The following is a 21,968-nucleotide window of genomic DNA, read 5'->3' as shown; positions in this document are numbered from 1 at the left end:
GTTGGAAACCTACCCTGTGCCTCATGCTACGACCCAGAATACCATCCTGGCCCTGGAAAAGCAAATCCTGTGGAGACATGGCACCCCTGAGAGGATTGAGTCGGGCAACGGGACCCATTTTAAGAACAGCCTTATCAATACCTGGGCCAAGGAACATGGTATTGAATGGATCTATCATATCCCCTACCATGCACCAGCTGCTGGGAAAGTTGAATGGTGCCATGGACTGACTACTCAAGACTACCCTGAAGGCACTTGGGGGGGACTTTCAGAAATTGGGAAATGACCTTAGCAAAAGCCACCTGGATGGTCAGCACCCGAGGGTCCATAAATCGAGCTAGTCCTGCCCAGTCTCAACCCCTGCACACAGTGGATGGAGATAAAGTCCCTCTACACATGAAAGGTATTTTAGGAAAGACTTTTTAGGTTACTCCCACCTCAGGCAAAGACAAACCCATCTGTGGGATTGTTTTTGCTCAAGGACCTGGTTACACTTGGTGGGTAATGCAGAATGATGGGGAAAGCCATTGTGTACTGTGGGAACTCAGCACATCGCTCCCGATGTCCAGAGTTGCCAGGAGAACCCTTGGGGGTCTCGGAAATCCTGGAATGTTGCCAAGAGTGCTTGGTGGCTTGATTTTCATCCATCCACAGAAGTGACAGCAGTTTGAGGACTTGAGAATCACTTTAGAGTGAAGGGTGTAAAAGGGACACATTTAGAGGGTGAAATATAAACTTTAAGGTTTTTGGTACAGGGGGGTTATGGAGACACGATGGAGGGATCAGGGCGTGTCTCGTCCTTCTTCTTTCTTCTTCTTGTCTTCCATCTCCTGTGATGATGTTGGCACTTGGGGATTGGTTTATGGTGAAGGTGCACTTGCCAACATGGGTGAAAAGTATTGGAAAATAAAGGTAAATATCATGTATGTAGATTTTAGTATAAAAAGACATGACCGCCCCCTGAGAGTCAGAGTGCCCTTGGCTGCTTTGTAGATCAGACCTCTGTTGGGCAGACAGAAAATTTTGTAGATAAGAAACAATAAACAATCTGAAGACCGAAAAGCTGAAGAGTCCAGACTCGTCCTTTGAAACGCGTGCCACCCAAGAACCACCCTACCCGTGTCCGGGCAGAGACAGACAGCCGGACCCGACATGTACCACAGGGAAACCCAGTCATAAGTGAGAACTGTGTGTAAGGTTTCATTATGTGATGCAGATGGAAATAGAATAAGAGGTGGATAATGTCCTAGACTGCAATGCAAGATGTATTCCATTACCATCTTTATGGCAGATTATCTTTGTCAAGTGGGCATTTTGCCTTATCTCTCTCTTTGAGTGACCACATTCACTCCTCCCTGGGGAGGGGACATCTGCTGATAACAGACTATTGAATGTCACTGCACGACTGATAAGAACTATAACGTCCCATTGTGAGATGTTCCGCCCAGAGGGAGGAGCCAAGCATTGCTACCCAGATAGAATCCAGAGGTTTTGAGACACTAGCATGGCTTTCTCCACTGGATTCCCCAGAGGAACAGCAGCTGTGTCTTCTTCCACTGGATCCTCAGAGGAAGAATACATCCTTCTCTACAGGACCCCCTGCTCCAACAGGGAGCAGGACTGCAGCCACATTTCCAATTGGACTGCTACCAACACCCTGACCCACAGGGTGTCAGGTTGGGTTCTGACTCTCTCAGTGTTGTTCTAGTGTACTGCATTGTTTATTTTATCATTTTATTTTTCTTCCCTATTAAAGAACTGTTATTTCTTGCTCGTGTATTTTTTTGCCTGAGAGCCCCTTAATTTAAAATTTATAGCAATTTCGAGGCATGGGGAGGGTTTACATTCTCCATTTCAGTGGAGGCTTCTACCTTCCTTAGCAAACTCCTGTCTTTCCAAACCAAGACAGTTTATTAGGGTCTAACACTGCAGGGGTCTAGGGGTTAAAGAGAACAGCAAGGGAGGGTTTAGGGTAGAAATACAGGAAAAGAGGGGGTGGAGGAGAGCATCAGGGATCTAAGGGTTTAGGGGTGGTATACAGGGAAAGGGACCAGTAGGGAATACCAGAGTGGAAAGGTGGAGTAATAGACTGATGGGAAGACAGGGAAGGGAGAACTCTCTAGAACATGAACATATGAAGGTAATAGGGGTAGGAAAGGCCAATGGGCCAATGGAGAGGACAGAACTGGGACAAATTACCATAGTGCTTCAGAGCACCATGGGGGAAGTTTCTTTCCTCACCCTGAGCTGTGAGGAATGCCCAGAGTCTAAGGTGCATCTCTCCTGGGCATTGCTCTTGCCCTCTCCCTATTAGGCTCACAGGCCTTCACAACTCCCCCTTTTTGTTTAGTTAAATGTCTTCCCCTATGGATTTCTGCAAGCACCTAACAAAATAAGGGAACATTACTTACATAACAATAGATATAAGTCATAATAGTACGAAAGTAATAACTCAAAGAGGAAATAGTACATACGATTAGGATACAACTGAAATAATTGAATGGGTAGGAACTAATTAAACAACATCTTTTTTGTGGAATGCAAGATCGATAGGAAGTTGTATTGTTCAGGCAGTACAGAGCTGTTTCCTTTTTCAGGTTATTGGTTGCATCTATACGCCACATCTTTTGTTCTTCTTTTCCACGCTGCTTGTGCTTGTCATCACAGCTTTTGGCAAGGATCGTTATTCTTGTAGAACGGGGACCCCCTCTCACAGTCCCTGCATGCCTTGCAGCGCTTCTTATCAGGCACGGATTCCTGCTTTGGGTTCATCCCTCTTTTGCATTGGACAAGGGGCCTCCAGGGTCTGCAATCTCCCTGCCATCTCCCAGTCACCTTCCCTAGCAGCTTGTTCCCACACCCCTGCCCAGTGCTCCTCAGGCTCGGTGTTAGAGTCTGGGAATCACTGTCTTCTGCTGAGGAGGAGGGCCTGCTGGTAGAGGAGCCGTGCTCCTGGGTAACCAGTGCGGCCCCGTGCCGTGGGCTGCTGGCAGCCAAAATGGCTGCCTTCCGGTCACCATCATGGCCACTTCCGGCTCCGGCCACAAGTGTCATGGCCGCAGGGGTGGAGCCCGGGGTGGAGAAGGTGGAAACCACAAGGGGAAAGGCAGGGCCTGCGTCGGGAAGGGTGGTACTGATGGAAAGGGGGATCCTGATGCAGGAGCGACCATTGACACGATGGGCGGAGAGGAACGCATTGCAAGGGAGGAGCCTGATGATGGAGGAGCAGGAAAGGGCAGAGGAGAGGTGGGAAAGTGGCCATTTTGGGGTGTGAGGGTGGGAAAACTTGGATCAGGAGGGGACAAAATGGCGGAGCTGGCCATGTTGCTGGCACCATTTTGTGGGGTAATGGCCACTAGTGGAGATGAAGGAGGGTATGCAGGCACAGAAGGAAGGTTGAGGGGAAGGTCCAGAGGGTCACGGCCAGTGCTGTCCTGGTAAGGGGAGAGAGGAGATTGGGAGGAGTCAGGGAGACAGCAGCAGCAACCATGTGCTGGATAGTGACATCCACCTGCTGATTGCTCCTCAGGTGGGGAAGAGGGTTTGGGGGCATGGGGAGAGGATGAAGGGGAAGGGGTTTTGAACTGGGGACCCAAAACTCTTCCTGAATTTTCCCCTGATTTTTTTAACTGAATCATAAATAGCAAAAAAAGAAGATAAAGCTTTTTGACATAAATGGAACAAAACAAAAGAGGATAGAACTTCCCCACTTTAAAATTTCCCTCCATTTATAAAACAAATAACTTGATCCCAACCATACCCCAAATCTCAAGTGGTGAAACTGATTTCCTTGTAACATAAAATATTTGAAAAGAAAATGATAAAAAGTTTTCAAGTTCTCCTTTGAAAAATTATTCCCCAAGCAAGAAGGGGTAATGTAACTTGGAAATAAATCTCCTGTTACAGAATGATGAGTTTTGTGCCCATTCTGCCATCTTTTCACCCACAAGATTTAAAATGAGAAAACAAAAGAAAAGGGGGATACTGATTCCAACATACTCACCCAGCAGTGGGTCAACAAAGGATCTTGTGGGGGTCTGTCGAGGAGAGCGATCCTCCAGTCCGTGACTCTGGGAGGGTTGCAGGTCTCTCCCCTCAGCGTGCCCAGATAAAACTCAGAGGTTGTCTTAGGGTAGTGGCTGACCCAAAGGTAACTTAGATTCCAGCGATGTGGAGATGCTCCTCAGGGGTACCAGATGAAGGTCCCTGTTCGGGCACCACCTGTTGTGGTCTGCAGTGGTGGATGCAACCTTCCCTGAGAGCATCTTGCACCAACAGGCGGGAGCCATGAGAGCACCAGCACACACAGACATACACAGACAGACAGACAGACAGACACACACACAGACACACACGCAGACACACACACACACACAGAGACAAACACACACACACACAGACACAGCCACAGACACACAGACACACACACACACACACAGACACACACACAGCCACAGACACACAGACACACACAAACACAGACACACACAGACACACAGACACACGCACACACACACACACACAGACACACAGACACACAGACACACACAAACACAGAGACACACACACACAGACACACACACACACACACACAGACATACACACACACACACACAGACACACACAGACACACACATACACACACACACACACACACACACACGCACACACACACACGGAGCAGCTCGGCAGTGAAGACACAGGAGGGTCCAGGCAAGGAGTTCCAACGTGCTTTATTTCAGGTGACACTGAAGAGGTCCAGCGACCAAAGCCAAAGCCAAAGCAGGGTCTAGGCTATAAATCAGGAAAAGAGGGGGCGGAGAAGAGCATCAAGGACCCAATAGTTTGAGGGCTCAGGGGTGGTACACAGGGAAAGGACCAATAGGGAATGCTGGGAATTCTAGAGTGGATAGCCAGAGACATAAACCAATGGGATTACAGAGAAGGGAGAACACTCTAGAGCATGAACATACAAGGGTAAAAGAGGTAGGAAAAGCCAACAGGCCAATAGGGAGGAGAGAATTGGGACAAATTCACATAGTGCTGTGAGGCACCATGGGGGAAGCTTCTTTGCCCACCCTGAGCTGTGAGGAACGCCCGGAGTCTAAGGTGCATCTCTCCAGGGCATTGCTGTTGGCCTCTCCCCAGTCAGCTCACAGGCCTACACAAACACACACTGGAGATGTCTGGGGCCGTTCATCATTTCTCTGCTCCTCAGCACCGAGGCAATGGACTCTGGCTACATCCCTGAGCTCCTGCCCATGGCAACCACCCCTGGCAATGGGGCTCCATGGAGCTGCTCTCAAGAAACCTCCAAGAGCTGGAGAGTGCCCCAAAACTGCCTCAGAAATGTGAGATACCTCAAAATCTCTTCATGAGCATGGAATATCCAAAAACTCACTCAGTAATGGGCTTCCCCTCCCTTCATCATCCCCAAACTTTGGCCGTCTCATTCCAGACTCCAACCCACCTCCCCATTCCCAAGCCCCCTCCCCATTCCCAACCCCAACCCATCCCACCCCTCCTGGACATCAAGACCCCTTTCCCAAGCTGTACTTCCCCCATTTCACACCTCCTAAACCCCATCCCACCCATCTTGCCCCACCCAATGCTCATCTCACCCCTCCTGATTTGCACCCCACTTCACCCAATCTCCTTCCAACCCCATTTCACACCAAGGGGCTGTGGAATCAAGGAATTTTGGGGTGGGATTGAATAGTTTTCAGTGGCATTGAGCGGTTTTGAGCTGACAGATCAATCCCTCTCATCTTTTGGAGTACCAAGAAATAAAGGGAACCAAATACCCACACCCCCCTCCCCCCCATATCCTCCCAGATATCTCCCAGAATCCAAGTTTCCCTCAAAACACAAGTGAAATGCGAGGCTTTAGATGCCTTTGATGAATTGGGTCAATTTTTTACCCGTTTTCTGTGTTTTAAAGGAAGGAAGATAAATCAAAAGATAATGATAGGCAAAAAAAAGGAACACAAATAACTTCCCACTGTGTATCACAAGGAATGTGGGTCACCAGGGCTCTGACAAATGTGGATCCTCTGATGGGGATGGAGATGGAGCAGTGCATGAAGCTCTTCCTGCAGCCGGGCTCGCGCAGGGCTTCCCTTACCGGTGACTCCGTTGGTGACGGGTAAAGAAGGAGCGATCTGAGAAGCTCTTCCCACACTGGGGACACTCATAGGGCCTCTCCCCGGTGTGGATGCGCCGGTGGGTGATGAGGGTGGAGTTGCGGTTAAAGCCCTTCCCACAGTCAGGGCAGCGGAAGGGCCTCTCATCCGTGTGAATCCGCTCATGCAGGAGGAGATTGGAGCTCGTGTGAAACCTCTTCTGACACTGGGTGCACTCGTAGGGCCTCTCCCCAGTGTGGATGCGCTGGTGGGTGATGAGGGTGGAGTTGCGGTTGAAGCCTTTTCCACAGTTGGGGCAGCGGAAGGGCTTTACCTTGGTGTGTATCCGCTGGTGGTTGACGAGGGCAGAGCTGCAGCTGAAGCCCTTCCCACACTCCCCACACTCATAGGGCCATTCCCCAGTGTGGATCATCTGGTGGCTGATCAGGGTGCTGCTCTGCCTGAAGCTCTTCCCACACTCCAAGCACTTGTGGGGCTTCTCCCCATCGTGAAGCTGCCCATGCACCACCAGCTCTGAGCTCTGGCTGAAGCTCTGTCCACCTTCCTGGCTCAGGGTGGGTCTTTCCTCCTCAGAGCACACTGGGCTGGGTTTGGAGCTCCTCCTCCTGTGGGATCTCTGGGGCTTTTCCTCCACGTTGGAATTCTGCAGCGTGGAGCCACTCAAAATGGCCTCTTCCACGATGTTCTGCTGTGGGGATTTGTCCTCCCTGGTCTCCATCCTCAGCTTCTTCCCTGGGGGAGGAAGGACAGGGAGAGGATGGGATTTGCCTCCATGCCAGAGGGAAGGGGAAGGAGATTCCCCCAGTGCATCCCCGGCAGGACGGGGTTGGCAGCAGGGTTGTCCTGCAGCCGGGGGCTGTGCTGGGCTGGGAGATGGAGCAGGAGAGAGGGGGAAAGGGGCACTGACTTCCTCCTCACCTGCCTGGGTATCCCAGGGCTCCTTCCTCTTCCTCACAGCCTCCTCCTCTATTGAGTCAAGGTTTGGGAATGGGAAATCCTGTTTAGGGGACCAAACAAAGGGTGCACACATTGTCTTTTTACAGGATTAAAGGGAAACCTGGGGGACAGTCTAAGTCAGAATTACAATTTAATAAGAAAATGAAGATCAAGGCAATGATACAGAAACACTGCCTTAAACTGTCAGAGTCAGGATATAACCTGACACCCTGTTGCTCAAGCTGCTGGCTGCAGTTGCATTAAATGGTGGCTGCAGTCCTGTTGGAGTGATGAACGTGATTCTGTCCAAGCAGTGATCCTGTAGAAGGGTCTGGTCTTCCTCTGAAGGTCCAGTTGTGGTTCTGGAGCTCTTGTCCTCTGGGAATCCAGTAGGCAAGCTGCTCCTGGTGTTGAAAGCCTCAGCTTATATCCCGATAGGAATGCTTGGATCCTCCCCCTGGGCGGAGCATCCCACAATGGGATGATGGAATTTTATCAGCCCTGCAGTGATACACAATGGCCCATTCCCAGAAGATCTCTCCCCTGGAGGGCGTTATCAGGGTTGAGTCATGGAAGAGATCAAGAACACTGCCCCACCTGTTTATAGCAGTTGATGAAGATGGGGATTGAAAACATGCACTTGGTTCCATCTTACACTGCAACCTGAAACAGTGGGGGAATCCCTGCTCAGGGGGTGAACACCACCCCCCTTACCCAAACTGGCTCAGGTGTAAAACCCCCACCCCGGGAACACCACACACACAGGGGACAATGTCACACTTGCCCTGCCCCAGGGCAAATGGCATCTAATATTTTCTTAACCAGATTGCAAAATTATTTTGGCACAGTGAATTCAGGGCACTGTTCTTTTACCCCAGTTGCCTTTGACAACAGCATGGTTCCTTCCTCTGAGGAGGTTGTGGGTCTCTCTGAAGGAACTCTTGGAAACTTGGAAGCAGCTCCGTCTGAGCGACCTATGGGAGAACTGATGAGGAAAATGGCTGTTGTGGGACTGGAGTGTAAAGAAAATACTTTGTTGTCCCTCCTTGAAAAGTTTGTTAAAATCACTGGAGGAAATGGAGCAAATGATAGCATCAAGATTGACAAGGTTCATTCACCACATGGTGAGGAACACAAGGCTGCTAAACGTCCCACAAGAAGCCCAGCTCAAGTAGCTAAATTCCCAAATAACTACTGGATTCCCAGGCTTGGGTTTTTTCCAAATGTGAGAATCATTATTCTCTTCATCCCTGTCACCTTTGTGACAGCTACACAGAGCTTCCACTTCCTTTTAATAATATCTGTATTGGGCCGAATTTGCACTTTTCTTTAATTGTAACCTGCCAGCAGCTGAGCTGGGGCTGTGCAGGAACCAAGGAAACTTGGAATTGCCCCAGAATTGCTTCTATTGTCAGCCGGTGCTGCGGCGGCCGTGGGGCAGAGGGGTGGGAAAGGGGGGTCCGGGGTGGCAGTGGAGGAAATGCCGGGCCCGGGGGCTGAGCACAGGGCTGAGCACGCAGAGATGGTTTTGTTCTTGCTGAGCTCGCACTGAGCCAAGGCCTGTCCTGCCCCTCATTCGGCCACGCTGGGGAGGGGCTGAGGGTGTGGGGGAGCTTGGGAGGGGACACAGCCAGGACAGGAGACCCCAGCTGACCCCAGGGATACCCCAGACCATAGGACATCATGATCAGTGCATGAAGTGTGGGGAACAAGGAGGAAGGGGGCACATTTGCAGTGAGGGTTTTGTCTCCCCAGGTAACACTTAGGCAGGATTGGGCCCTGTTTCGCCAGTGGGCAGGGCCCACACCAAAGACACAGACACCAACTTAACTTAAGGAACAGTGTAATTTAGATAATGCCAATTTGCAAAAAATTACAAAAATATTAGGTAGGCAAAGCAAATAATCATTAGTAAATAATTCTGAAAGAGAAGATGTTGAAATGAGTATCACACAACTGTCCATTTCTGGCTGCAGGCTCTGGAGATTCTATCTCTGCCTTCAATCAGGGTTGCATTCCCTAAAGAATCCTGGTACCAAATCCTGCTTTCCAAGGCTGGAACAGTGTCTCAGGTTTAGCTGGGTGTGTATTCAATTACCCTCTGTTAAAGTTGGGGCAATTATCATCTGTTAATTGAGCAGTTTACTTTATCTCTTCCAGATGAATCCTCCCTCCAGGGAGATATCTTCTGTGAATGGGCCATTGAGTGTCACTGATAAAAATTCCATCATCCCATTGTGAGAAGCTCTGCCCAGAGGGAGGAGCCAAGCATTCCTACCTGGATATAATCTGAGAATGTGAACAACAGAGTCAGCCTTCTCCCACAAGATTCCCAGAAGAGCAGCTTTCAGCTCCACTGGATCCCAGAGGAAGACCAGGCCAATCGATGCCACAACTGGGCGTTCAGAGGAAAACTCCACCCTTCTACAGGATCACTGCTCCAACAGAACCACACCTGTCCCTGCAGGAGCACTGCAGCCACCATTTAACAGGAGTGCTACCAGCACTCTGACCCACAGGATGTCAGGTCGTATTCTTACTCCGTAAGTAGTTTTTAGTACTACTGCATTTGTATTTTTAATTTTCCTTCTGAAGAACTGTTATTCCTATTCCCATAGACTTTGCTTGACAGCCCCTTGTTTTGAAAATTATAATTCCAAGGGAAGGCATTAACATTTTCCATTTCAAGGGAGTCTCCTGCCTTCCTTTGCAGACACCTGTCTTTTCAAACTGACACAATGCCCTGGGACACGCAGGCAGGTGAGGAGGAAGTCAGTGCCCCTTTCCCCCTCTCTCCTGCTCCATCTCCCAGCCCAGCACAGCCCTTGGCTGCAGGACAACCCTGCTGCCAACCCCGTCCTGCTGGGGATGCACTGGGGGGATCTCCTTCCCCTTCCCTGTGGCATGGAGGCAAATCCCATCCTCTCCTTGTCCTTCCTCCCCCAGGGAAGAAGCTGAGGATGGAGACCAGGGAGGACAAATCCCCACAGCAGAACATCGTGGAAGAGGCCATTTTGAGTGGCTCCACGCTGCAGAATTCCAACGTGGAGGAAAAGCCCCAGAGATCCCACAGGAGGAGGAGCTCCAAACCCAGCCCAGTGTGCTCTGAGGAGGAAAGACCCACCCTGAGCCAGGAAGGTGGACAGAGTTTCAGCCAGAGCTCAGAGCTGGTGGTGCATGGGCAGCTTCACAATGGGGAGAAGCCCCACAAGTGCTTGGAGTGTGGGAAGAGCTTCAGGCAGAGCAGCACCCTGATCCGCCACCAGATGATCCACACTGGGGAATGGCCCTATGAGTGCGGGGAGTGTGGGAAGGGCTTCAGCTGCAGCTCTGCCCTCATCATCCACCAACGCATCCACACTGGGGAGAGACCCTACGACTGTCCCCAGTGTCAGAAGAGGTTTTAGACCAGCTCCAGTCTCCACCTGCATGAGCGAATTCACTCAGAGGAGAGGCCCTTCCACTGCCCTGACTGTGGGAAAGGCTTCAAGCAGAAATCCCACCTCATAAGGCACCAGCGCATCCACAAAGGGGAGAGGCCGTACGAGTGTCCCAGTTGTCAGAAGAGGTTTCCCACCAGCTTCCAGCTCCTCCAACACCAGTGGATTCACTCAGAGGAGAGGCCCTTCCTCTGCCCAGACTGCGGGAAGGGCAACAAGCACAACTCCACCCTCATCACCCACCGGCGCATCCACACTGGGGAGAGGCCCTACGAGTGTCCCCAGTGTGGGAAGAGCTTCACCAGCAGCTCTCACTTGATGAAACACCAATGGAGCCACCAGTAAGGGAAGGCCTGCTATTAAATATTAGACCCGAAGGTTTCCAGGTGTTGGGGGGCCTGGCTTTTTCTGGCCCTCACTGCTGGACCAAAGGCTGCAGCTGTGGTGTTTTCACCCCAGAGATACCTTTGGCCAGCTGGGTGCTGCAGCTGGGCACTCAGAACAAATCCAGGCAAAGTAGGAACTCAGTTTACCTTTGGTGGAAAAGGTTCAAGCAGCAGTGAAGAGAAAAGGAGCGGGTTCTTTAATAGAGTCTTTAATCCAGAGTTTTATTGCAGCATGGTAGACCTCTGAATGTGGTAACAGCTCCCAGACAGACACCGGCCGCATGGTCTCGTGTCCTTTTAAGTCCCGGGGACAGGGGGAGGGGAGGGACAGGTGAGGGCCAACCAGGTGGGAGGAGGGGGAGGCTCCAGGGATACAGACACTTGGACAAGCCAATGAGCCCAGACCTGAGGAGCGTCTGCCAACCACACGATGCCCTGCTGGAATATTAAGATTGATGTACAGCTCTTAGGCAGGAGGGCAAAAGGGGTGGGGGAAAGGTTGGCGCACCTGAGGGGTTTGGGATAGGTGAGACAGGAAACAACTGCAACAGCCTGCAAATGCCTCGATTGCAGGAACAGCTTCATGCACCACTCCAGCTTCATCCCCGTGGGAGAAGCCACATTGGGAAGAGCCCTGGGGATCCATGTTCCCCATGATCCATGCTGGGAAGAACCCTGTTTCTTTTCCTGCCCCTGCCAATGACCTGATGTAGGATGGAAGAACATGAGGGTCTGGCCATGGCACTGTCATTACTTTCACTCCCACCTCAGGTCATTGCCAGGGCAGGACAGGGACTCTCTCTCTCTCTCTCTCTCCCTGAGGAGAAGGGTGTCCTTTCCAGGCAGGGGAAATTGTGGCCAGGCAGACCCAGTGAGTTGTGTTTTACTTTTCCCTGTAAACAGTTTTATTTATCCCTTCTGTTATCAATATCGTTTCTGCTCCTGTTTGTTTCCTTATCTCATTGCTGTTCCCAATAAATTGTTCTTATCCCAGCCCGGGATCTTTGCCTTTTGTGCTTTCCATGGGAGGCGGGAGGGCAGCGAGGGCAGCGCGGTTTTAGCGGGAGCAGGAAATTGGGGAATCCCATTGCTGAAGCCCGGCCCGTGGAAAGCGAGCATCCCAGCTGGTGCCAGCCCTGGTGGCCATGGCAGCAGCCTTGGGAGCGGGTCCCTGGCTGGGGCTGTGGGAACCTCTTCCCTCTGGTGCCCAGGGACAGGAGTGGAGGGAGCGGCTGCAGCTGAGTCGGGGCAGGCTCAGGTTGGATGTCAGGAAAAGGTTTTTGCCCAGAGGCTGCTGGGGCCCTGGCCAGGCTCCCCAGGGAAGGGTCCCAGCTCCAGGGCTCTCTGAGCTGCAGCAGTGTTTGGCCAGCGCTGCCAGGCCCAGGCTGGCATTGTTGGGGTGTCCTGTGCAGGGCCAGCAGTTGGACTGGAGGATCCTGATGGGTCCCTCCCAGCTCAGCCAATTCTGTGCTTCTGGGCTCCCATGAGCCTGGGGATGGGGCTGCCAATGGTTGCCATGGCAACGGGCTCTGGCTGCAGGCCTGAGCTGGTGTCCATGGCAACCACCCCTGGCATGGGGTCTCCATGGAGCTGCCAAGGGACTGAGCATAGCAACAGGGGGCTGGTGATGGTTGCCATGGAAACTGAGCATAGCAACAGGGGGCTGGTGATGGTTGCCATGGAAACTGACCATAGCAACAGGGGGCCTGCTGATCATTGCCTGCCAAGGATCAGGTTTGTCACAGGCCCTCAGAGGGGTTCCATGGGATCTTTCCAAGAGTCTCCAGGCTGTTCCAGAGCTGGAATGTCACACACAGAGACAGGGGCTCCATGGAGACCTCCCAGGGCTTTCTGGGGATAGTAAAGAGCCCTGTGGTCAGAGGCAGTCACAGCCATTCCATGGTGACATCCCAGGGAACCTTGGGCTGCAAAGACACCCATCTGTCACAGGCACTCACGGGGGCTCCACGGTGACATCCCAGGAGTCCCCAGGCTGCCAAAGAGCCGGGATGTCCCAGACACTCACAGGGGTTCCTGCCATGGCCACAGTGGGAGCCTCAGGCAGCATTTATTGGAGAAGCTCCTGTTGGGTCATGAGGTGCAGAAAGGATCCCCAGCAGCCCCCACAGATTCCCAAATTTCACCGTTGAATCAGAGATGACACAGACTCAGATCAGAAGGCTAAGGGCTAAAAGCCACCCGTTTTTTCAATCCCCTTCTTTTATATCTTGGTTTGCTACAGGTGGACCTCACTGGTCATTTAATCAACACATTTCACATGATTGGCCAATTAAGACAACACCCCTCAGTAAACAACTTTATGGAAAAAAGTCAACTTATTTCAAACATTGTCGGGGCACCAGTTATTGATGTTTGTTTCATGTTGGGCCTTTCTGGGGGGGGAGAAACCCTCCAGTAGCAGTTCTGTGCCAAGTAAAAGGAGATGCATGGCACTTTTTCAGTCTTCAGCTTCTTGTTTATTGTTATATGATCTAAAATTCTGCATTGCTGTGCACACCAGGCTCAGCACGCTGGAAAGCACCGCAAAACGGCCCCAAAATGTACGGTTTTAAGGTCTTTTAAAGTTGTCTCATCCAATCAACTCTTAAAACATAGGTTATTTCTACTTATCAACCAATAACTCATCCCTTGACTGTCCACGTAACCTCTGCACTGTGCTTTCCTTGACCAATCACCCTGTGCGACCAACACTGCAGAAAATGGAGTAGATGAAGAAGAAGGGGACTAAATCCCAATTCCTGCATCTTGCTTCCTATCTACACCATACTAAAAATCCCAAAACCTAAATTTCTCACGCTAGTGAAATGCTATACTACCCTCTAATCTATTTCACACTTTGGTAAATTCTTACCTGTCTCAAAGTCCTGGACAAACCTCTGGTGGCTGCCGTTATTCAGCTTCTGAAACATGAGGGCTCCGTGCTTTCCTTCCTATGGAGACCAATGTGACACTTGGGAGCCTTGTGAAATGAAGGGGCCATTGTGACACTGCAGAGCACCATGGATCCAAGGGACCATTGTGACAATGTGGAACCTCGTGGAACCAAGGGCATCATTGTGGCTCTGTTGGGCCGCATGGTCCCAAGGGGCCAGAGCAAAGCAGCGATGTGGGAGTTAGCCCAGCTGTAACTCAGAGTCAGACAGATTTTACCCCCAAAGAATTGGGCATGAGTTTCAAGCCCTGGGAATCATTTGTTTAATTAGGATGAGCTTGAAAGTTCCCCAATAAGCTTTTACTGTTGTTATGCTAATTTGTCTAAGTTCTACTCCCCTATTGGTTACTTGTTTCCCCTATATGGTTATTGTTCTAGAGTGTTCTACCCGCAAATGTACATGTTGTTGCTTCGCCTTTGTCTCAGGTCTTAGGATCCTGCCCCCTCATACTGTTCTCGACTTCTTCATGTTTATTGTTTTTCACCCTGTGTTATTAAAGTTCCTTTTAAGCAACTCCATTGATCCTGCTCCTTTTCATTTTTGCCACCCTCGCCCTGAATTCAGGGAACCAGAGAGGTTTGTCACAGCCACCCTCATTGTGACCATGGGCGCCCGAACAGGGACCATGACACTCAGGGCTCCCTGTGTCAGTCACGTCAGCTGGGGTTAGCTGATGGATAGGCCAGTGCTCCCCGGGATTTTGGATTGTGCCGGGCCCAGCGGATTCATCGTTGCTTCAAGGGACCTTGCCCAGGATTGGCAGGGACAAAAATGGTTTCACCTGCATAGGATTGCAGGTGGGTTTGGGGAAATGCAAGACATTTATTGCCCTTTTTGCCATTGTGTTTTTACAATATGCACCCATGTCCCATTATTGATTTGGGGTGTTCTGGTGGCTCTTCCCCATAAGGCAGAGAAAGAGAAAATTGGGAAGCCAGATGTCGAAAGCAGAAAGGAGTCTATATGGATGCTTTAATTCTCACTGATCATGACACAATATTTTCAAAGTACGAATTAAAATCAATCATGAGGTGGATCATTAAAAATTTTCCCGATGCCTCTGCTGATGAAATGCATACCACTGAATTTTAGGACTCAGGGAGAGTTAAATTGTACAACCTTTTGATCAAAATGGACCCCATTGCACCCCACATGCTCCTCATCTTCCACACCACCATTCACCAGCAAGCAGTTTGTTGAAAACTCAATCCGTTGGTCACTCCTAACTTGGACTTCTCCTCTAACCTGCCTTTCTCAGACTTTCCACGATGGTCCAAGATGGCAATGGCCACGCTGTCTTGGAGCATCATGCCTTGGAGACTCAAGATGGAAGGAGCCTGAATGTGGCTCGGGAGCCCGACCATCCTCCCTCCATCTTGGCTCCTCCACGTCCTGCTACCACAGCCTTCTCTTCCGCCCTGAACGAACCTCCAGACTCCACCCCCACGACTGCGGGTCACACCCTCACTGTCAATCATCCTCTCCACCCCTGGCCATGCCTCCAGAACTCCACCCCAGGAGTCTGCCGTCCTAGATCAAGGCCCTTCCTCCCCAACACCTGACAAAATTGCAGTGCCCTCTGCCTCACCCTCTTTCAACAATATAACCCCATGATCAAAGATACTAAGCCCAACTGTCACACTATTTCTAATCCAAATGTTTCTGGTCCAGGTTATTCTTCCTCCCCAGAAGACAGTTTGGATTCCCCAGAGCCACCTCGCCCCTCAAAGCCAGATTATCACTAGGAAAGGATCCCGAAAGAAGCAGTTAAGGAAGGAGACTGGCAAACAGTCTCAAAACTCCTCATTGCCCTGGGATGTTATGAAAGAAGGGGGCAAAATCCCAGGTTTCAGCCATTGGTTTATGGGCAAATCAAGGATCTGTGTAGGGCAGCTAAAGACCATAGGAAGGACTTACCTTGTTTTAATGGCCTAATGAGGGCCATCTTTACAGCACATGTCTTAAGTCCCTGTGATTTAAAATATATTATGACCATGTTGTTGTCACCTACAGAATACACCCTGTGGGAAGAGGAATGGAAACGTTTGCTAAATGAATTAATAGAAGACTGTGCTAATAATGAGGCAAGGGCGGAATTGACAATCAACCATCTAGCTGGAGAAGGACAACACAGCCTAGCAGATGAACAAGCAGCAGGTATCCCCAGAGAAGTATTGGATGATATCAAAGAGATGGCTTTGAAAGCTTTAATCCAGGTATTGGATGCTAGCACCCCCAGTTTGGACTTCCTTGGGTGGCTGCAGCTAAAGTTTTAGGACAATCAGACCATCCTGGGTGCCTGTTGAGTAAGCAAACCAATGCCACCTCCCTCACATTGAGTGGCTGCTCTCAGACACAGAGACCATCAGACACGCCACCTTGCAGAACAGCGATAGAGTTTTTACTCTGGGCACATGGGCATGGCTGTGTAGACTCTGAGGGCATGTGCTGCATGAACCTCTCCAGCCACAGCGAGTCAATCACAAGAGCATTCAGGTACTGAAGGAAGGGTTCAAGAAGCTTCAAGTGGAAAACAAAGACTGGTTCAATAAACTCTTCCAATATATGGGACTAAAGGGTTGGATGATGTGTAGCTAAAACAGGACTATTGATTCTCTTAATGGTTGTTGTTGTATTGTTAATTGTCCCATGTTTGTTTGGATGTTTTTAGAAGGTCTTACAAAAATCTTTCAGTTCCATCTTTGTTGTAAAACAGAAAGGGGGAAGATACCCAACACAGGCTCCTCATGGACACCTTGGAGGAGAGAATTGGTGGCCAGGATGGCACAAAAAAATCTCAGAGACTCAGTGTGGGAAGGAAAATCCTTAAAAGTACCTGAAAGTATTCTTAAATCCATAAAGTACCTTAAAAACCTTGAGTATCTCAAGGCATTAATGAGCCCCACTGAGTGTCAGTACAAAGCTCTCCAGGGACTTATTAAAGCAGATAATTGGGGCCATGATTGCACAAACCTCTCACAGAGTCTGTATCAAAAGGGAAACACCAAGTACCTTAAAATAACTGAAGTACCCTGAAGCATTAATAAGTCCCACTGAGTGTTGTTACTGACAAAGCCTCTCCAGGGACTAATTACAGCAGATAATTGGAGGCCATGATTGCACAAACCTCTCAGAGACTGCAAGGCAAAAGCCAAACCCAAAGTCCTTTGAAAAAGCTGCAGTCCCTGCAGGGAGCATGAAGGAGCCCGCAGGGCCATTGCTGAGCAAGGCTCCCCAGGGACTCCTTGCAGCAGATCCTTGAGGCCACTGGGATGTGGGCTAGGGGGGGATGCTGAGGGCAGCACAAGGGGCTGACAGTGCCCAGCCTGGCTGGGGCTGTGCCAGGAGGCCCCAGGGCCTCAGGACAAGGTGTCTCCTCACAGCCCTTGGTGGCACAGACCCTGCTGTGCCCCAGGGCACCAAGACTTGGCTTCTCTTTGTCCCCACCTGTCATCACTGCCTGCAGTTCTCTGCTCTGCCTGGGGCTTGGGGACACTTGCTCAGTCGTGTCCCTCAGTGGGACCCATTAAAAGTCCAAGAAACTTTGGAGTTGGATTCTGCCTTGGAGTTCTGGAGAGGTTTCTTCAGCTCCCTCTCAGGGACTGATGTCCAGGGCCTGAGCACAAAGGCCCAGAGGCTCATTAAAGTCCTTGTGCTGTGTCTGTGCTGCTGAGCTGGGCTGGGCTCCTGGCCCAGAGGCAGCTCCTGCTCACCAAGAAGAGCTTCAAAAGCACATTTCTCTGGATGAGCAGCTCTTCTGCCAGCCCAGCAGGGCTGGGGCACTGCCTGCAGCCAGCCTGGGCACAACACAGAGGCACAGAGAGCTTCAATCAGTCAGGGCTGGGAAGGGGCTGAGAAGTGCCTGGGGCACAATCACTGCCAGCCCTTGGCACAGGAGCCTCTGGCTGCAGGACAATGCAGCTGCAGCTCCTGGAGCCATCTCCTCAAGCTGGAACATGCCAATGCCTGCAGAGCCTGTGAGTACATTCTCTGATTGTCTCTCATGCAGAGCAGCCAGGGGTGCCCAGGGCTGTCCTGCAGAGCAGGGTCCTGCAGCCCAGGGCGCTGTGCTGGGGCAGGGACTCTGCTGCCTGCCAGGGACAGCTCTCAGCCAGCCCTGGCAGCTGCTGCCAGCACTGGGGGACAAGATCTGGGTGGCAGGAGACAGCTGGTCAGGCTTGGAAGTGTTCTCCTTGTGTGGGGAGGATGCAGCATTGTTCAGGACTGCTCCCAGCATGGCATTGAACTGCAGAACATTTCCAAATACATCACACAGGGAGCCCAGCAAGGATGGGGCTGCATAAAAGGGAAAATCCTGCTTTATTTATCTATTGCTCGGAGTTGCCATGATGGTAAATCCTGCATAGATGTTCAGCTCTCAGTTCAGGTCGAGAAGTAATAAAAAAAAAATTCTATCGGATTTGAATAAACTTGGCAGTGACAGAAATCAGCACAGGGCCCCTCAGAGGCAGCATCAGTGTCGCTTTTCCAGCCTCCTCAGGGTTGCTCTGACATTGCCATCAGAGCCTGCAGAGCCAGAGCTGCCCCTGGGCAGTGCCAGAGCTGGGAGGGCTCTGCAGGGCAGAGCCGAGCCCCCAGGGCTGGGCTGGGCTCTGGCAGCACTGGCAGGGCCCAGCCCTGGGCACAGGGAAGCAGCTGCTGGCAGGGACAGCTCCAGGCAGCAGAGCCCTGGGCAGGCAGTGGGGGGAAAGTGCCCCCAGGCTGTGCTGGGATATTTCAAGTCCTCTCCAAACCCAACTATTCCATGATTACTTTTCTTACAGATCCCCATGCCAAGGCATCACAGCAAATGTCCAACAGCAGCTCCATCAGGCACTTCCTGCTGCTGGCATTGGCAGACACGCGGCAGCTGCAGCTCCTGCACTTCTGCCTCTTGCTGGGCATCTCCCTGGCTGCCCTCCTGGGCAACGGCCTCATCATCAGCGCCGTAGCCTGCGGCCACCACCTGCACACGCCCATGTTCTTCTTCCTGCTCAACCTGGCCCTCACTGACCTGGGCTCCATCTGCACCACTGTCCCCAAAGCCATGCACAATTCCCTCTGGGACACCAGGAACATCTCCTACACTGGATGTGCTGCACAGCTCTTTCTCTTTATGTTCTTCATCTCAGCAGAGCTTTCCCTCCTGACCATCATGTGCTACGACCGCTACGTGTCCATCTGCAAACCCCTGCACTATGGGACCCTCCTGGGCAGCAGAGCTTGTGCCCACATGGCAGCAGCTGCCTGGGCCAGTGCCTTTCTCAATGCTCTCGTGCACACGGCCAATACATTTTCCCTGCCTCTGTGCCATGGCAATGCCCTGGGCCAGTTCTTCTGTGAAGTCCCACAGATCATCAAGCTCTCCTGCTCACACTCAAACCTCAGGGAACTGGGACTCATTGTAGTTAGCCTTTGTTTATCATGTGGCTGTTTTGTGTTCATTGTTTTCTCCTATGTGCAGATCTTCAGGGTCGTGCTGAGGATCCCCTCTGAGCAGGGACGGCACAAAGCCTTTTCCACCTGCCTCCCTCACCTGGCTGTTGTCTCCCTGTTTGTCACCACAGGCACATTTGCCTACCTGAAGCCCCCCTCCATGTCCTCCCCATCCCTGGATCTGGCCCTGTCAGTTCTATACTCAGTGGTGCCTCCAGCCCTGAACCCTCTCATCTACAGCCTGAGGAATCAGGAGCTCAAGGCTGCAGTGTGGAGACTGATGACTTGATGGTTTTGGAAACATTAAACTGCTGGCCAATTTCTGCAAATCACTTGTAATAAAACTCAACTTTGATATTTCTTCTTGTTTTCATTTCCTTTGTTTTCACTTTTACTTTTTCTTTGTTTTACATTTTTCATATTGTCAATGAAGAAAAGCCATTCCTTGTGCAATTTCTCATTTTGTTTCTCTCCACCTTCCCTGTGGCCACAGACTGTGTCAATGAGGGGCTGCGCTCTTGGTGGCTTTAAAGGAACTAAAGGATCTCCCAGCAGAGTTTTCTGCAGAGATGACCCTTTTGTTGCCTTCTCTGGAGCTGCAGCAGCAATGTCTGTGTGCAGAGCTGGGGCAGATCAGTGCTGGCACAGCAGCTCTGCTCCTGCTGGCCACACATTCCTGATCCAGGCCAGGAGCCATTGGCCATCTTGGCCACCTGGGCACACTGCTGCCTCATGTCCAGCCTGCTGTCCATCAGTCCCTGCAGGTCCCTTTCTGCCTGGCTGCTGTCCTGGAACTCTGTCTCCAGCCTGTAGCACTGGGGCCAAATATCAGGGTCTGGCACTTGGATTTGTTAAACCTCACCTTGTTGGATTCATCCCCTGGATCCAGCCTGTCCAAGTCACTGTGCAGAGCCCTCCGACCCTACAGCAGATCAAATCTCACATCCAGCTTGGTGACATTTGCGAAGATGTCCTTGGTTCCATGGGGCCCCTCAGTGTCACAATGGCCTCTTGGTTACACCAGGCCCTGCACTGTCACACTGGTCTCCTTGGTTCCATGGGGCCTCAAAATGTGACAATGGTCCCCTTGGTTCCACAAGTCCCCACAGTGTCACAATGGACTCCTTGTTTCCACACAGTGTCACAGCGTTCTTCCAGATTCCTTGAGGCCCCATGGTGTCACAGTGGCCCCTTGGTTACACAGGATCCTGCAGTGTCACAGTGTCCCCTTGGTTCCATGAGGCCCTGCAGTGTCAGAACGGCCCCTTGGTTCCACTGGGCCCTGCAGTCTCCCAATGGTCTCCTTGGTTTTGCAGTGTCAAAATGGTGAAACCCCTTGGTTACACAAGGCCCTGCAGTGTCACAATGGCCTCTGTGGTTCCATGAGGGCCCAGAGTGTCAACGGTGACTCCCTGGTTCAATTTGGCCCCAGAGCACCACAATGAACCCCTGGTTCTGTGGGGCTGCACGGTGTCACCATGGTCCTCTTAGTTCCATGAGGCCCTGCAGTGTCACAATGGCCCCAGAGTGTCCCAATCATCAGAGAATGACAGGATCAAATAGGCTGGAAAAGACCTTTGGGATCATCAAGTCCAACCAATGCCCTGATACTGCCTTGTCACCCTGACCATGCCACTGAGTGCCACTGGAGAGGGACAGTGACTCTGCCACCTCCCCCTTGGCCAGCCCATTCCAGTTCCCACTCACCCTTTCTGTGAAGAACTCCTTCCTATTGTCCAGCCTGAGCCTCCCCTGGTGCAGCTTAAGGCTGTGTCTTCTTGTCCTGCCCTGCAGCAGATCCACACTCACACCCAGCTTGGTGCCATCTGCAATTTGTGAATGCTGGACTCGATCCCCTCACCCAGATCATTGGTGAAGATATTAAACAGGACTGGGCCCAGCACAGATCCCTGGGGACAGAACCAGTGCCTGGACACCAGCTGGGTGCAGCACCATCCCCACCACTCTCTGGGCCCAGCCTCCAGCCAGCTCTTAAATCTCCCAGCGAGGAGGGAACCTGCCCAAGCCGTGGGCTGCAGCTTTTCCAGGGAATGCTGTCAGAGACAGAGTCAAAGACTCTGCTGGAGTCCAGGCACACAACATCCACAGCCTTTCCCAAATCCACAGGTGGGTCACCTGGGCATAAAAGGAGACCAGGTTGGCCAGGCAGGACCTGCCACCCCTAAATCCACTGAGCTGGCTGGCTCTGATCCCTGGGCCATCCTGTGGGTTCCCTGTGATGGCACTCAAGGTGATCTGTTCCATAACCTTGCCGGGCACCCAGGTCAGGCTGACAGGCCTGGAGTTCCCCAGCTCCTCCTTCCAGCCCTTCCTGGGGATGGGCTCACACTGGCACCTCCAGTGCTCTGGGCCCTCCCTGCTGAGCCAGGACTGATGGTAAATGATGGAGAGCAGCTTGGGGAGCTCATCCACAGCTCCCTCATCCCCCTAGGATGGATCCCATCTGATCCCATACACCTGTGAGCACCTGAGTGGCTCAGCAGGTCAGCAGCTGTTTCCTCCTGGATTCCAGGGGGCTGTTCTGCTCCCTGTGCCCATCTACCAGCTCAGGAGAACACTTGTCCTGAGGACAGCCTGTCCTACTATTGAAAATTGAGACAAACAAGGTGTTAAGTAGCTCAGACTTTTCCTTATCTTTAGTTACTACATTCA

The 21,968-nt window shown here is 51.5% G+C and overlaps 2 protein-coding genes across 2 annotated transcripts in view; both read left to right on the top strand.

Moving 5' to 3' along the window:
* LOC139603513 (zinc finger protein 594-like) overlaps positions 1–21,968 on the top strand; it is a gene marked incomplete at its 5' end in the record, with an annotated part of 428,549 nt that overhangs the window by 353,906 nt on the left and 52,675 nt on the right. Inside the window, 2 exon segments of the mRNA XM_071454476.1 lie at positions 10,218–10,634; positions 10,719–10,860. Of these exon segments, the coding sequence (XP_071310577.1) occupies positions 10,218–10,634; positions 10,719–10,860 (559 nt within the window).
* LOC139603483 (olfactory receptor 14C36-like) lies at positions 18,670–19,584 on the top strand. Its single transcript, XM_071454455.1, has one exon. It carries the CDS (start codon positions 18,670–18,672, stop codon positions 19,582–19,584), a length of 915 nt encoding a protein of 304 aa, XP_071310556.1.

The sequence above is a fragment of the Agelaius tricolor genome, unplaced genomic scaffold (genome assembly GCF_023055355.1).
Source record: "Agelaius tricolor isolate 1412-34295 unplaced genomic scaffold, bAgeTri1.0.p SCAF_39, whole genome shotgun sequence".
In the NCBI taxonomy this organism is placed as follows: Eukaryota; Metazoa; Chordata; class Aves; order Passeriformes; family Icteridae; genus Agelaius; species Agelaius tricolor.
The sequence above is the reverse complement of the archived record's forward strand: the minus strand, read 5'-3'. Positions and strand labels throughout refer to the sequence as shown.

Coding starts and splice junctions, on each gene's coding strand:
- LOC139603483 (XM_071454455.1), top strand. CDS start 18,670: ATGTCCAACAGCAGCTCCATCAGGCACTTCCTGCTGCTGGCATTGGCA.